This window comes from Vollenhovia emeryi, unplaced genomic scaffold (genome assembly GCF_000949405.1).
Source record: "Vollenhovia emeryi isolate VEMERY1.0 unplaced genomic scaffold, V.emery_V1.0 DF939231.1, whole genome shotgun sequence".
Lineage (NCBI taxonomy): Eukaryota > Metazoa > Arthropoda > Insecta > Hymenoptera > Formicidae > Vollenhovia > Vollenhovia emeryi.
In genome coordinates, this window is record NW_011967135.1 from 173141 (window position 1) to 188140 (window position 15000).

Sequence of the window (15000 nt, forward strand, 5' to 3'; positions counted from 1 at the left end):
GATAACTAGCGATCGATAGTGCGATAAAAATTTAACATTCTTTCAACATTCTCATTCAGTTGTACTTTAGTCCATGTTGAATGAGAATGTTGAAAGAATGTTAAATTTTTATCGCACTATCGATCGCTAGTTATCAAATCTCTAACAATAATGTAAAATTCATTGAAACAAGACGCAAGCCAAACTTTTTCTCGCATAATCTCAAATAACATATTTTACTTTTTAAATTGTAAAAGAAAAAAAAGTATTATATATTTGTATTCTTAGCGACTGTTGCATACAAATTGATATTGACCGTACCAGATGCCGAATAGAAAACGGCAAGTAGATATTGTTCTAAGAAGGAGACATGGATGATGTCGATTATTTGAGAAACAATAAGGGAAAATCGGCTGTTCCTGAATTCGGAGTGTCTTTATGAGACTCTGGTGACCTGGTTTCGCTCGGTCCACCTGCTGATAGAATCTTGTTTCCGTATTTTGAAATCCAGATTAACCTTGATTTGTATCTTTTTCCATATCAGTGCATCGTGTCAACGTCTTTGAATCAACGAGTTTGATACAACAGATGGACAAAATGATATGAATAATAATATACTGTAATAGCTTTTTGTTAAAATTTCTCACATGCTTATTTCGTATTATCACACACAACTACACTACATTATACCCACGCGCACACGCGCGCAAAAGAAAGAGAAAACTATACGTAGAGACGAGAAAGAGTAATCGTGTCCAGTTGGGAGAAAGCAAATAAGTTTGAAATGTAATATCGTAGTTAAACACAGTTTTGTATAGTAAATAACACTGCAACAACCTTGTCTTTGTGCGTTGTTGTCATGGTTTATCACGGATTATTTGTTGGAACGTAGGGGATTTTTTTTTAATGTCAGCTTATAGAAACGTAGAGAGACAAAGTAGCGTTGACAGAGAGATGAAATAATCCACGCGATATACAATGCGAAGTAAAAGTTTGAAAATGTGAAATTTGAGATTTTACGAACTCGGGGAGGCAGATTACTCTTCCGGTTTCACAGTAATGCCGCTTTTGTTTGAGTGCGACCAATTCATACGTTTTATGCTTGAAAGTTTTTATCTTTTTAGACGACATGAATGCGATAATATTTAAATTCTTGCATAATTTAAATGTTGTTTCTTTTGCAAATTAATTTTTTCCCTGTAGTCAGTAAAATCTTTTTCTTTCTTATAATTTCTTTGGTCATGGAAAATCTCGGAAGAATCCACATCTATTCCAGCTGAAGCGGAACGGAACGTGTACCTACATTCGCATCCTCGGTATACTTGCAGAAACTTTTAATTACATCATACTCGAAAGGTCTTGGTTAATTTAATGAGAAACTCTCGCGCGCGTATTGTCCTCCGCAAGATAAACAACGAATCGCGGTAAATTACACGGTAAGCTAAAAATTGGATCGATTCAAACTTTTACCGAACATAAAACTTGCCATTAATTGTGTGCGCCAGAGTTGGCGTAATAATGTAATCAGAATGGTGAGTTTGTTTGCGAGGATTGCGAGATGTAATTCGACGTTGGCTACATGGGACTATTACCGTTTGACAGGAGTTTGATTCGTTATTCTAGCGAAAACAATCGCTAATCGTCGTAACTAGTTGATCGTTTAACGAAGATTCACTTGGCTACTACTCCTGCAATTTTACATATTAAAGATATTGGAAAAAGGATTATCTAGATTATCTCTCCGTCTAAACGGCCCGATTATAATTAACTCGATGCGCGCGGAGGTGTTTCAGGAAACGTGGGACATGGATCAATGCGAGAGCCGGGTTGCGCCGGATTCTTTCGTTCGGACAAAGTGGCTACTTTTCTATCGATGAACAGCACTGATTCGTTATCCTTATTGCTATTGTTGAGGTATCCTTTAGAATCGTCGACTCCTTTTCGCGTAGAAATTGTCACAATTATTCCTTTTAATAATATCCGCTTGTTTGGAACGATCCAACTATCCGTTTTACGACCTAGAAGATAGGCCCTCACAGCCTTGTATTCCATAAAGAAAGCACGCGGTCTATTGATTTTACATTTACCTGTATGCATGGAGTAAATATCCGTGAAGCGTGATAGTTACACGTGGGATTGCTGTACACAACGTCGTTTGGCGTCAGCCAAACCGTATCGGATCTATTCAACGTCAGCGTTACATCGCCCCCATCGAGTAGCGTAATTTGCTTCGCACGCGATTCGCGATTTAACATGCGAACGTGTCCACATGCTGAGACAGATCAGTGCGTTAATCTATTGCTCGCTGCTGGCAAAATACAATGCACAAGCGAACTGCGTCCCCAACGATGTGTTACAACTCGAATTATTATTATTACTTTTTGTTGTATAATAATACACAGATGGAACTGTTTGAGGGTTTATACTATATATCGGGAGGCATATAAGTGTAAAGTAAAGGAAACTCTAAAGAAAATGCTCTCAATTGCCATAGCTGCTATTAAGTCGAGAAGATATTTAAGATGATGAATGCCTTTCACGAGTACCTTTTGGGTGGCGCTCGGCAGAGGCGAGAGAAGAAAATACCGGACCGTTCCACTGAAACTTGAGGCTCATTTCGCGCGGACGAATAAAAGTAATTTGCTAAAGGGTCTTCGCCTAATCCACCCACAATCCCGCTAGCCAAATTCTCTTTTCCTGTCTTCGTGGGAAATCCCTACCGTATATATACCGTATATATACGGTAGGGCGTATATACCCTGACTGTATATACATACGTTTTAAATGGAGATAGCTCCGCGTAGTTGACTTAAAATCGATCTGCAATCTCACGAGTATTCTTTTTCGGCTTTTCTTTCTCTCCTCGAAAATTATCCTCACCATTGGTGGCTCGCTCGATCGAACGTAATACCGTGTGGTTGGTTGGTATGACTCGTAGGGAATGGGACCGATATTCGCATTAGGATAACGGTGACAATCGGGTGACGTTGGGTAAGTCGGGTACGTCAGCGCGTGATGATTGATTGTAAACTACATCCCGCGCTCATAAATCGGTGCGTGATAGTGACATGTAAGCACGTTAATACTCTAGTATTATATTTGCCATATGTACAGAACGGAACGAACGATGGTAATGGCAAACCCGATGCATGTATCTAACGTATTAGGAGCGTGTACGTTATTAAAGAGATGGATGCACCACACGTCGTGGCTACGAATTTGCTCCCCCGTAGCAGAAAGCTACTTTCGACGTATTATACGTATATAATAAATTCACTGAAAAGATTCGATCGAATCGTCGATTATCGTGGCAACGTAGTGGTCGATACGAAAGACAAAAGTCATAGCTAGAGCATGCGAAATTGAATTTGCATTAAAAAAAAAAAAGAAAATAGAATGCACTCACCTACGAAAATCTCTGCTCCAGCAAGCGTATATGACGGGATTCATTCCGCTGTTAATCCAGCCGAGCCAAGTGACGGCCGCAGATACGATTTCTTCCTGCCATATGCACCTCGTGCAGAATCCCGACCATAGATTCACAACGAAGAACGGCAGCCAGCAAATAATAAATACACCCATAACGATACCGAGGGTCTTTGCCGCCTTCTTCTCCTTGGCGAACTTGGCGAGCTTGCGCGAGAGAGAAAAATTTTTGCCTAGGTGCTGTTTGTTGTTGATCCTGACGGAGGGCACTCTGGTGAGACCATTGTTGTGAAGAGCAGTTAACGGTTCCTCGAGATCTTGGAGATCCTCGGGGGTGCTCGAGGCGGTACGAAAAAGATGCCTGGCGTCGGTGGCGTTGGCGGAGGATACACCGCCTCGGTGTATCCTCAGCGTGAGTTCGAGCTCGCCCGAGGCCATCATCACCTGCTTCGTACCGAGTTTCAGACTCCTCGTCTGTATCACGGCGGCGCGATAGATTCTGTAATAGGTGAATACCATCACGAATAGCGGCAGGTAAAAACTGATTGTCGAGGAGAATATCAGGTAACCGAGGTTCGCCGTGAAGGGACACTTGTCTTCCGGCACTTGCTCGGTACGAACGGCACGCCACCACGCTATCGCAGGAAAGGAGATCGCACTCGAACAAATCCATACGATGGCAATTAGAATCGCCGCGCGTTTCCTGCTCATTCGAGTGGGATAGGTGAAGGGATCGGTGATCGCCCAGTACCGATCCAGACTGATGACGCACAGGTTCAGGATGGACGCGGTGGAGAAGAGGACATCCAGCGAGCGCCAAACGTCGCACCAGTCCGTCGTGAAGAGCCAACGGTTCTCCAATACCTCGTACACCGCGCTAATTGGCATCACTACCAGTCCTACCAGGCAATCGGCGCAAGCCAGCGAAGTCACGAAATAGTTTGTAGCTGTGTGCAGATGCCTCTCGCGAAACACCGCGAGGATCACCAACGAGTTGCCGAAAACGGTGGCTACGCAGAAGAGCAACAGAACGATCGCGAGACCGATTCGATCTGTCGCGAGTTCCCAGAGATCCTCATAGGTCTGATTGAACGGCGGATAGCTCGCGTTATAAAAGCTCCTGCCGAGATCGTTGTTTAATGCGTGTGCCTCTTCTTCCCAGTTCAATAAGTAGATCTCGCTGTCATTCATCTTTTACCGTGCGCAGCCGTGTTACTACCACGGTCTTTCGACCGTAATCACCCTGACGTGCGATTGCCCAAGATGATCCTCTTAATTTTCACTAGACGACCAAACGTCAGGGTATTGCCACTGTGCAAACATCTCTCCTTTTCGCACGTCCTCTCATCTCGTCTCCCTGAGATGCCTCCAATCATTACAACGCCTAAGGAGCTTGCTGCTTTTTATTTTACCCTTTCACCCGTTTCATTCTACGATTCGATTGTAAATGCTTACTTTCCCGACATATTTTTAGTAAATCTAATTCATCAAAATGTTTGGCACAACGTGTCTTTCTCGATACGTAGAGCAATCGTCACACAGGCATAATCGAGAGATCAACTTAACATTTCTTCTACTTCCTCAGCAGTATTTTCATTCGGTTAGGGGATTACCTTTCTTTCAAATATCTGAAACAAGCAAACGACCTCGTAAAAGTTTCTCCCTTAAAATAGTGAGAAAAATGCAACCAAAATTTCACTTCAACTACATTACACGATCCATTTAATAAATGTTTCTGTTTTAACTCTAATTTTATTAGCAGTTTTTTAATTGCAATCTTTTCGTGAAAATTTTGCATGTTCACTGATTTCATCAAATATTTTATCGTCAACAATCTTTATGAAATGGTGATTATGTTTATAATTTATTGAATAGATTATTCCAAAGATATTGGTAATATTAAAACAATAGCAATAATTTTACCGAAATGAAGTCGTTATTTGCGGAATATACTGTATAATTATAATATGTAATTACAGATTGTATGATATCATATGGCAACATGGAATATTTAGACATAGGATTCATATATGAAGCACTGCAAAAATGAAGTCGTAAAAGTGTACGCAAAAGTAATATAAAGTCAATCAATTATGATTGAAACAGACAGTAAACTAATATCCTCTAAAAGTATAGCGAATCTCATTTTAAGCTTTTTCTTATTGTCTAAGTTTGAAATAAAGTTGTAAAGTGCTGAATAGGATATATGCAGAGTAGGATATGAAAAAGATTCAAGTATCGGCGTTCAAAGTGAGAACATGGGTTAATTTCGGCTTTGATACGCATGCAGATGTTTATCGCTGTTTGACCAAAGCAGTTCTGATCGTAAAGCTAAACCAACGATAGTATAGCTTACAATTAGTTAGGTTTGCGCTTAGATCCTGTTTCATCTACACATATCCTAATACAGCGAAGCCGAGTTCACAGTGGCTGTAGAGATCAAGTAGTCTTAGTTATCCCGCGTTACAACGCAATCGCTGCTGCGGATTAATGATAAAGCGGTCAAAATAAAGACCAACACGTGAATTAACGTAATCTAATTTTAAACGAGTTTCCTCGCCTCTATTATTTTATTGCCCAAGAATGACAACTCCATTTTGTACCAGAGACATGACGTCTGAGAACTTTCCCCTTCAAGATATTATCTCTTTTGAAGTAATATTAAAGCTATCGTGCCCCCCCCCCCCCCGCACACACACGCGCGTCATGTTTTACATATGAGTCTTGAAACTTTTTTCCAACATTGCCTCTGTCCTTTTAATATTGAATTTGTACAGACAAGTAAGAGCTTATCGAAAGAAATTGCCAATATTGGATCAATTTTCATAAAATGCTGTTAAATTTGTTAAATTATAAAAAAATACTCCCTCCTTTTATCATGTTGGAAATGAAATATAATATATAATATTATTAACATTGATTATTACAAGAAATAAAAATTTCATATTAGGCTCGCTGGTGCCCTACGTGAACAATCATTTTCAAAGAGCTTCGACATTCTCTTTCAGCGTTAACTGTTTATAAACCGCTCGCCGACTATGGCTATTTATGGATATTCATCGTTGAGTGATTATCACGATCATTTTTGACCCCGCACACTCGCATCCTCGTGGCCTCCCTCGTTTTAACAGTGTCATATACGTATACTCGATCTTATACGTAGAACCCCCTCCCGTGTTGAAGAAGGCCGCCGTTGAACTTGGTCATTACGGATGAATAGTACCAATGGCGATCGATATGCACATAGTACTATAAAAAAGTAAGTTTTCCAGAACGGCCAACTCATTAATGAAGAATATATTTTTCTGGAATCAAAAATATCTGCTCTTTCGAAAGGTCTCAACGTGTACTTTTTAAAAAGTGTTTGCTTAAATAACAATTTCAGAGCAAAATAATTTCACATTGTTCTTATGAATTTATAAAAATGTTTCTAATTTAACAATATTTTTTATTTCACTGATAAATGGAAAATACAATTTGATTGAGAATAAAGTGAGCCAGACACTTACTGCCTGCTTATCTATTTATATGTGTAAATAAATCTGTCTGCAAATAGTAAATTTCTAAGTATAAACGTACAGAACGATGTTAAATGGTCTTAATAAATATGTGGTTGTGTAATGAAGAATGTTTCTCTTTAAAAGGGAATCCTTATATCACGTTTCTTGACGAGGGTTGAGCTAGATCTACGTGTGATTTCCTTCCCCGTTTCTTTAGGAACTTATGGAATTGCGATAGGAGGATCAAGAGAGGGTAGAGATAACTTACGTAACTGATCGGAAGAATAAGAAAGAAATTCAAGAGCAAGGAAGCGAAAAATTGAACGGAAAAATCGAGAGAATAATACGTACGTAACTGTTTTGCAAAAATCACTTATGAAACAATGAGAAGAATATAATTTTAAATTGTTTTAATATTTGCGACTAATTTCTAATCTCATTGTCAGATGTGTCATATATGTAAATAATTAAATAGGAAGTTTATTATTATATAATAATGGAGATTATGTAATTGTGTGTAATAAGAAGTTGTAACATACATCATTTATAAAACATATGAGAAATGAAAACAAGTACATATCGTCGGGCAATGAAGGTCAGCGTTAAAAATAAGAGGAAAAAAAAAGAAAGACTCTGTTATAATTTATTCGATGTAATATTAGTTTTCAATTTCTCTCCTTCTTTTACTCGCTTTTACCGAAATGATATACATCGTAACGTAAAATAACGTGGTCGAGTCGGAGAAGGGAGGAATCTATTTTACAAGGCTTGATATCACATTCGCGTTTGTAACTCCGTCGCAGCCAATTGCAAAATTGCACAAGATTGGTCGAACGATAATCGTGTAAGCCGGAAGTCCGTGGGTGTCAATGGTCTATCATCATATGTAACTCTCCAGACATTCATTCATCTTGCACTTGTAAGATTTAGTTAGCTTTTAGTAAAAATATTCGCTTGCACGGAAGAATTGCGTTTACGCTAACTTATTTTTTGATAACGCTACAGTGACGATATATTATACATTAATATATTGAATCGACGTACCGCATAATCTATCATGTACTTGTTGCAGATTTTACGGATATTACAAGTCAAGTTAGATAGAATATCTTCAGATTTCAATTTCTTCAAGTATCAACAATAATTTCCCATTTTCACCGCGTACAAAGAATTAACGATGCAAGAAATAAGAGGAATTGTAAAGAAAATTTTTTAAGAATTACCTGATACTGCCATTTCAGAACGAGAAGCGACTCCTCATCATACTGGCACTATTAAATGATGCTCGTTTTTTCTACGCGCTTTCACACGGTTCAGAGTCACGCGATTCAACTTGAGAATTGTACAATACGATTTAGGAATGCGCGAATATTTAGTTATTACGTACGATTTGATGTCGCACTCTGGTTGACCTTGAACATTTTTAATTAGCACATAAATTTGCATTTTCGTAAACGCATGTTTTCGCAAAAAGCGAAAAGCACCACAAAATTACCGCACCATTTGCGTTTGTAGAACTTTACGATATATTTTTATCACGATATATTTTCATTAGTTGGTTTGATGAGAAATAATAATTGATCCACGTAGTCTTTGACTGGATAGCGAATATTCTTTCGATAAGCTTTCAATCTTCGATAATCCTGTCTCATCTTACATCAATGGACATTTCTTTCAGCGTCTTTTTTTCTCTATTATCATCGTATCGATATGCTATAAATGTCACTCCTCGAACAATTCTAAACGTAGCAATATGAATTTCCCGATGTAATGAGGGGTACTGAACGTTGAAAATTAAAATAGTGTTTGAGTGTTAAAAAAGAAAAGGATAGATAAGGTTTGAAAATAAAACGACAATGGCTACGTATAGTCGATAGTGTATTCATAATGTTTAAAGTGTCTGTTACGTATACATTGACGCGATCAACTTCATCCGCCGTGTATCAGCCACGTATCTCGGACCGTTTCGTCACAATGTATCGTCACAAATCGTCAGTTTCTTTTTTGTTAATTCATCATCTTAAAAATGTATGTAAAATAAGTAAGTATTCTTCTCTACACGAAAAGTTGAAAAATTTTATTAAAAAGATATAAAAATAATACAACTTTATCACTGACACTGACAAGGTTTTGATGGCAATTTAACGAAAATCTTGCATATCCGTACTCATGTTTTGCCTAAAATAATTAATGCTTGATATTGTAGGGCAAATTTACAAAATTTACAATCTACAAAATAAAGTCTAATGCTGATATATAATAAGTATAGGTCTGTTTCTTCTTGAATATTAACGAAAGAAGTAAAACTTTTCTGAAATTTCAACTACTTTTTGATCTAGCATAAAACTTTGGGTGGGTATATAACCCACCAAGTCCTAGAAGGTCTCTATGAGCTTTCCTGTTTTAAGTCTTTGTAACTTGGGTCTTAACGAGAATGTTTAGATCGAAATTAGCATTTAGAGGTAAAACGAGTTGTTCTTTCCAAAAATTTAATCGGTGAGGTGAAAAGATCTGAGAAAAAAAGATACAAAAGTGAAAGTGGAGATAAAAAAGTAAGTGGCCCCTGTCTTTTTGCTGACAAATATTTAATACATATTTTCGTCTACTTTTTTTCAGTAAAATAAATCGATATAATTATTATCTGAATGACCTAGAATTCTAGAGCAAAAATTCGACTGAAAACGATGTTTGAAATTATTTAGTAGTTAAATATTTGTCAGTAAAAACCAGCGGTCACTTATTTTTATTTTATTTACCTTCCGTTTCCACCTGTGTACTTTTTTTTCAGATACACATTTCAGGTACTTTACGACAAGCCTTCTTACCCTTAAATATCAGTAGTCTAAAATTACGACTCGCGAGTTACCAGAAATTGAAACAGAAAATCGCGTAAGGGGTAGAGGACTTACTATGATTTAATAGGCTAATGTAATGAACGAGGAGGGGGGGGGGGGAGGCTTTTTCGGTTGAGCAATCGATAAATTATAATATTATAGATGAACGTGTTTGATGTTTATAATGTAACTCGAATATCCGATTGGAAGACGATGGCGGTAATGAGCAAGCTATGAAATAAGAATGATATGCCGCGCGCGAAACTTTATGTATAACTTTTGTATTACAAACCGATGGTACACTCCACCGCTGATAAAAATCTACGGGTAAGACGGTTGTTGTTCATTAGCGAATTATCGCGGCAGTTAACGCGCGTTAATTGTCCTCTAATCTGACGTATCCCGTTCGCACGTGGACTCTCAAGGTCAGGGTCTTTCCCGATCGCCAACATTCGATCGATTCGATTGATGCACGCTGTCACGACGTTCGAGGCACTGGCGACGAGACGGTGTGTTGTTGGTATTTGCCGTGATTTGGTACGTGTGCCAGGTGTCAGTGTGAAATGAGAGCGAACGTAAGGAGGTTGACCGAGGAAGGGTCAGAATGGACGATCGGGGACGTCTTTGGGTTCTTACGGTAAACGCGCACGTACACGATAAACGGGAGAAAAAGCGTGGCTTTCGGATACCCTCGCGGTACTCTTCCTCGAGAGAACGCGGGACGTGTTTCGCGGTTTTAGAAGGCCAACTGCTACCATCGCGTGGCTCGAAAGCTCTGCACCCGTCGCGCTTGCGCGCCGCATCGAGCCGCGTCGAGCCGCATCATCCCCGCGCACACATACGCACTTTCGCCCTTATCAACTTTTGCTCGAAGCACCCTGTTTCTTGCACGTGCGTCACGGATATACACAGACATGACGTAGATTTTTCCCTACGTGTGACGTCACGGATCACTCGTTTTTTTTACCTTTTAATTATTTTTTAATCATTCAGATGCTATTTTCTCAAATCTATTATCGCCGACGGCTCGTGCACGTATACATATAATTACAATCTGCATCCTCTGACACTCTGCAATTTTGATATTTTTGTACGTGACGCGTGCGCGATAAAAAGTAGTTTAAGTCAGGTGGGACCTGTGTCGTTCTCCACATTAATTTTACATTCATATTTAAATAATTACGATAACTTTTTTCACTCTCTTAGTTACTCGCGTGTGTTACACGTTACACTTCCTATACTTGTTGATCGTTAATAATGTACATAAAATTTCGCGTATTAGCATTAATTTCATACGGTAATTATTACAAAGCCGAATAGGATAGGATGCATAATAGAGGAATATATTTGCAAATTGTTGCGATTGGGTTATATTAAGCTCGATTATATTGACAATCGATTGAAGAGCATAAGGAATATTTTCAACGTATGAAACTTGTATAAACAGCAGCACCGTCTCGTATTTTGCATAACAATTAAAATAGAATTTATGTGCTTTGTGCGTTTGGAGCGACAATTTTGCAACAACAAATTAATTTTATATATGGAGATTTAAGTAGCTTTATTATCCAAATATTTTCAATTGCGCGCAGTACAGAAATGTGCATGTGGAATAGAAATGAAAGCATTTGAATCTTTTCGATTAGAATTTACGATGCAAATATTTCTTTTCAAAGTTATTTCCGATTTTCGGCACAGCATCCTCCTGAACGACCAACGGTATCTTTCGCCTGTGTAACACCATCCGCACCTGCCGAGTCTCTCTCGCTCCCTCCATTCTTGGTTTTGCAACAACCAGACATACAGCAACCACCGGCTGCTTCTCTCGCTCTATAAAGAAATATACAGTATTAATGTGTAAAATATCAATTGATAAACGTAATAACAATAAGTATGATATCAAATACAGGACAAAACTATAACCAAATCTAAATAAATATCTGGTAGGTACTTTGAATTTAGACGGGATGTGTGACGAGATAAGTTGTGTAATGTGTTGAAAAAGGCGAATTTGTGAATTCACACTGAAAATAGCCCATATGGCCGCCTTTTTAACCTCGTCATCAAGCGGAACCATTGCGTTGATAGATTATTTTCCTGCTGGACAGCAGCTCTTTTCATCCGCAGTGGCATTGCAACATCCGCCATGCTCTTCTTTTGTACCCGAACAACATTTAGCACCGCAACATCCTCCACGTACCTTTTTTTCTCTATACATTCAGTTGAATTACAATCACTAAATTGTCAAAATCTCTGAGAATATTGCAATGCTTGTGCCATCATTATTATATAGCCAGGCGGCCATATAGGTTTAAACAGTTTTCCTTATTTCTAACCGATTATCGTAATTTTTACTTTTTACTGCAACATCCAGCAAAGTCCTTTTCCTTACTCCTTACTTCTACATCGTTCTTTTTCTCGCCAGTCCTCAAACATAATGTGACAAGATACGAGACATACATTATCTATACGCACAAACATATGTATCAATTTATAAATATTTATGAAAACTTACGGCTCACATCGGCAGGTCACTTGTCCAGCGTATCCTTTTTGACCGGTTATTTTACTATAAAAGATAACATCAATATTTTTCACATATATAAGTATATACATAGCAGCGTTTTACACGGTTATGTAACACTACGTCAAAAAGTGAGAAGTTTATAATAGCATGAGAGATTAAAATTGCTTTACGCGATGTATAAATATCACTTACGCACAATGATCACACATGATGAGTTTTTAGTGCAGATGTAAATCGTTTAGTTTGAAAAAATTTTGAAATTTTGATAAAATGAATATTGTTGAGATCTGATGTGTGACGTAAATTATGATAAATAATTATTATACGTTACCATGGTCTCGTTCATCTTTTTCTCTACCGGCATCTTTTTTTTATGACTTTTTAACATAAATTGTGTCGTGTGTAGAATTTTATTATATTCATAATATGTAGCCGCTACATTATTCTCTGTCACAATTTTAATTTGTTAAAAGTACTTGATGATAAGAACAGCAAAGTGTACGTAGTCTTCAAACAAAAATTATGTCAAAACGATATATATGTACATTCAAATTAATTTCTAGTACTTTGACGGGTATTTACATACATACATGTATGTCATAAGTAGTAAGTTGAATAATTTTTATGCTTTTCTTATTTTCTAATTTTTTTATAATAGACTATAAACTAGAAAAATTATTTTTAATATTTTCTTCAAATAATATAATTTTAATAAATTAACGTTTCTACATATACATATAGCTACTTGATACTATTATTCTTATTTATATTTTTCAGGACACTTTGCATATGTCTATCAAAACATTAATTTTAAATAAACGATACACTTTTCAAGATCTGTAAACAGAATTATTACTTGAGTCATATAAAAGTACTTTGTATGAGGATAATAAGTTTATATTATTATAAATTTACGTACATCAGGTTGCGCTCTAACGTAACACGTGGCTATTTGAAAAGCTTTGTCGCAAGGATTCTCCGCTTCTGAAAATTTATGTTTCTATTAATTTATTATCAATCACTTTCTATTTTTTCAATTTTCAATATACCAATTGTGTTGTACATTTCATATGAAAAGAAAAAGATATATAAAATGTATATTTTCAAAATTGCAATAATTATAGGTTGACCTTGTTATACGAGAGAGTAGCTAAAAACATACAATGAAAGGACTTACGAATTGATTTACATCGATTAAGAATATTTTTCGATGACTCTTGCATACTGCGCGGGAGATGACGCAGGGCTTTTTCAACATCTACATTGTTATTCTCGTTAAGAATACCACTTTTTATCATAAAGCATCTCAAATAACATTTTAATTTCATATCATTTTGTTCAATGTTTCCAGCCTTTAGTAGCTTTAAGGATGCTAGATCAAAGAAACCAATTAAGAAAAATAAATGCACTTTTCTCAATGTTCGAGTAATATAAAATATTCATACCCCAAGAAACATTCGTTTGCCGGCGACACTCTCGTTTAATGTCCGCTTGTGCTCGAACATGCACACAAAATGTGAAATAAATTTTATAAATATATCAAATATATTTAATATTAAAATATATCGAAATTATAAATGTATGTAATTATTGTATATATACATGCGTAGTGATATAAATTTTGAATGCTACACTCGAAAATGTAGTTTAATTTGCACAGTAAATGTACAAAACGTTAATTTTCGCACTATTAGATAAGAATTTTTATAGAAAATAATATAGAAAATAAAACACGTTAAAAAATGTTACTACTTACTAGCAGAAGTGATAAAGTAACGAGTAGTATATTTGTAATTTTCATGTTTCACGGTGGTCCTCACTATCGGTTTCTGTAAGAAACTGGTCAGGCGATACTAGAGTTAATGAGAACATAATCGTAGACTGTAATCGACGTGAATATTTTGTTGTTATTCCACTTTTTATAACTCTACATAATTCACATACAGTTGTATTATAAATGTCAAACATGAAATTGAACGAATACATAAATGTCATATTAATCGACCATGTTGTACGTGTAGTGTGACACATAAAATCCATATCAATGATTTTGTATACGGAAACAAAATGATGTTGTTTCAACGAGATCAGTGCAATGGAAATAAAATTGTTGAAACGACATCAGTATTAATGAATGAAAAACATGAGATAGTTGCCTTAATAATCTGGATATTTAGTTTAATGCTTAAAATTGAAATCCATAGCACACACAATTGAGAGAATTATTTATGTTTGGCAACCCGTGACGTTAACGTTTAATTCAAGTGACTTCTTTTTTTTTCTGCGTAAAACATTGAAAAACTTGAATGTTTGTGGCAATTATTTAAGGAAGATTTCTTTAACAAAATATATTCTATACATTTCATCTATCTAGGATTCATTCAGTAATGATGTGAGACAGAATGTTTAATTATAAAAATCATTATTATAAGCTATGTCGGTAAATGTACTTTGTATATAACCATCGATTGATAAATTATCATCAATCGTTAATTACCTTTAGTATTTATAATACTACATTCGAAGTGCAGTACCAGAGGTCGCCATATGATGTATCCAGTTTGAAGACGAAACTTGCGCACCTAATAACTTAATTAATTTCACTTTTTAATTTTTAACTTATTTTCAGAATTTAATTATTTTATAACTAGGTTGTCAATAATAAGAGATGAAATTTTCTCGCGTTTTAGTTTATCGACGGAAAAATAAGATGTTTTTTTAACGAAAGTACATT

At 36.5% G+C, this 15000-nt stretch overlaps 4 protein-coding genes across 12 annotated transcripts in view; 1 reads left to right on the forward strand and 3 right to left on the reverse strand.

The window, feature by feature from the left end:
• Positions 1-10510, reverse strand: part of LOC105560405 (dopamine receptor 2) — a 25503-nt gene extending 14993 nt beyond the window's left edge. For 4 of the 5 annotated variants that reach the window (XR_001008825.1, XR_001008824.1, XR_001008826.1 and 1 more), the window contains exons 1-2: positions 8129-8853; positions 3386-5033 (exon numbers count right to left, since the gene is read on the reverse strand). Coding sequence is in view for 2 of the 5 variants with exons in the window: in XM_012009514.1 (XP_011864904.1) it covers positions 3386-4596 (1211 nt within the window). In the remaining 3 variants the exon portion in view is untranslated. Of the gene's footprint in view, positions 1-3385; positions 5034-8128; positions 8854-10392 lie in introns of those variants that run through there. The other variant, XM_012009515.1, reaches the window with a different exon arrangement.
• The window catches only part of LOC105560400, a 43481-nt gene that overhangs the window by 19110 nt on the left and 9371 nt on the right, over positions 1-15000 (forward strand). The gene's annotated exons all lie outside the window — the stretch shown is intronic.
• LOC105560402 lies at positions 11275-12865 on the reverse strand. Of its 4 annotated transcripts, none has more exons than XR_001008823.1 (4): positions 12598-12865; positions 12255-12308; positions 11691-12166; positions 11275-11569 (listed from the first exon to the last, which is right to left on the reverse strand). XR_001008823.1 is itself a non-coding variant. In XM_012009513.1 (3 exons), the coding sequence occupies exons 1-3, from the start codon at positions 12353-12355 to the stop codon at positions 11416-11418; spliced, it is 327 nt and encodes a 108-aa protein (XP_011864903.1). In that variant the 5' UTR covers positions 12356-12586; the 3' UTR covers positions 11275-11415. The 4 variants fall into 4 exon arrangements, 2 of the variants coding, with proteins under 2 accessions (XP_011864903.1, XP_011864902.1); XR_001008822.1 differs by lacking the exon at positions 12598-12865 and having other exon boundaries at positions 11691-11949; positions 12095-12166; positions 12255-12586; XM_012009513.1 differs by lacking the exon at positions 12598-12865 and having other exon boundaries at positions 12095-12166; positions 12255-12586.
• On the reverse strand, positions 12984-14278 carry LOC105560401 (general odorant-binding protein 83a-like). The gene is made up of 5 exons (XM_012009511.1): positions 14023-14278; positions 13712-13769; positions 13444-13638; positions 13186-13250; positions 12984-13103 (listed from the first exon to the last, which is right to left on the reverse strand). Exons 1-5 carry the CDS (start codon positions 14065-14067, stop codon positions 13077-13079), a joined length of 390 nt encoding a protein of 129 aa, XP_011864901.1. The 5' UTR covers positions 14068-14278; the 3' UTR covers positions 12984-13076.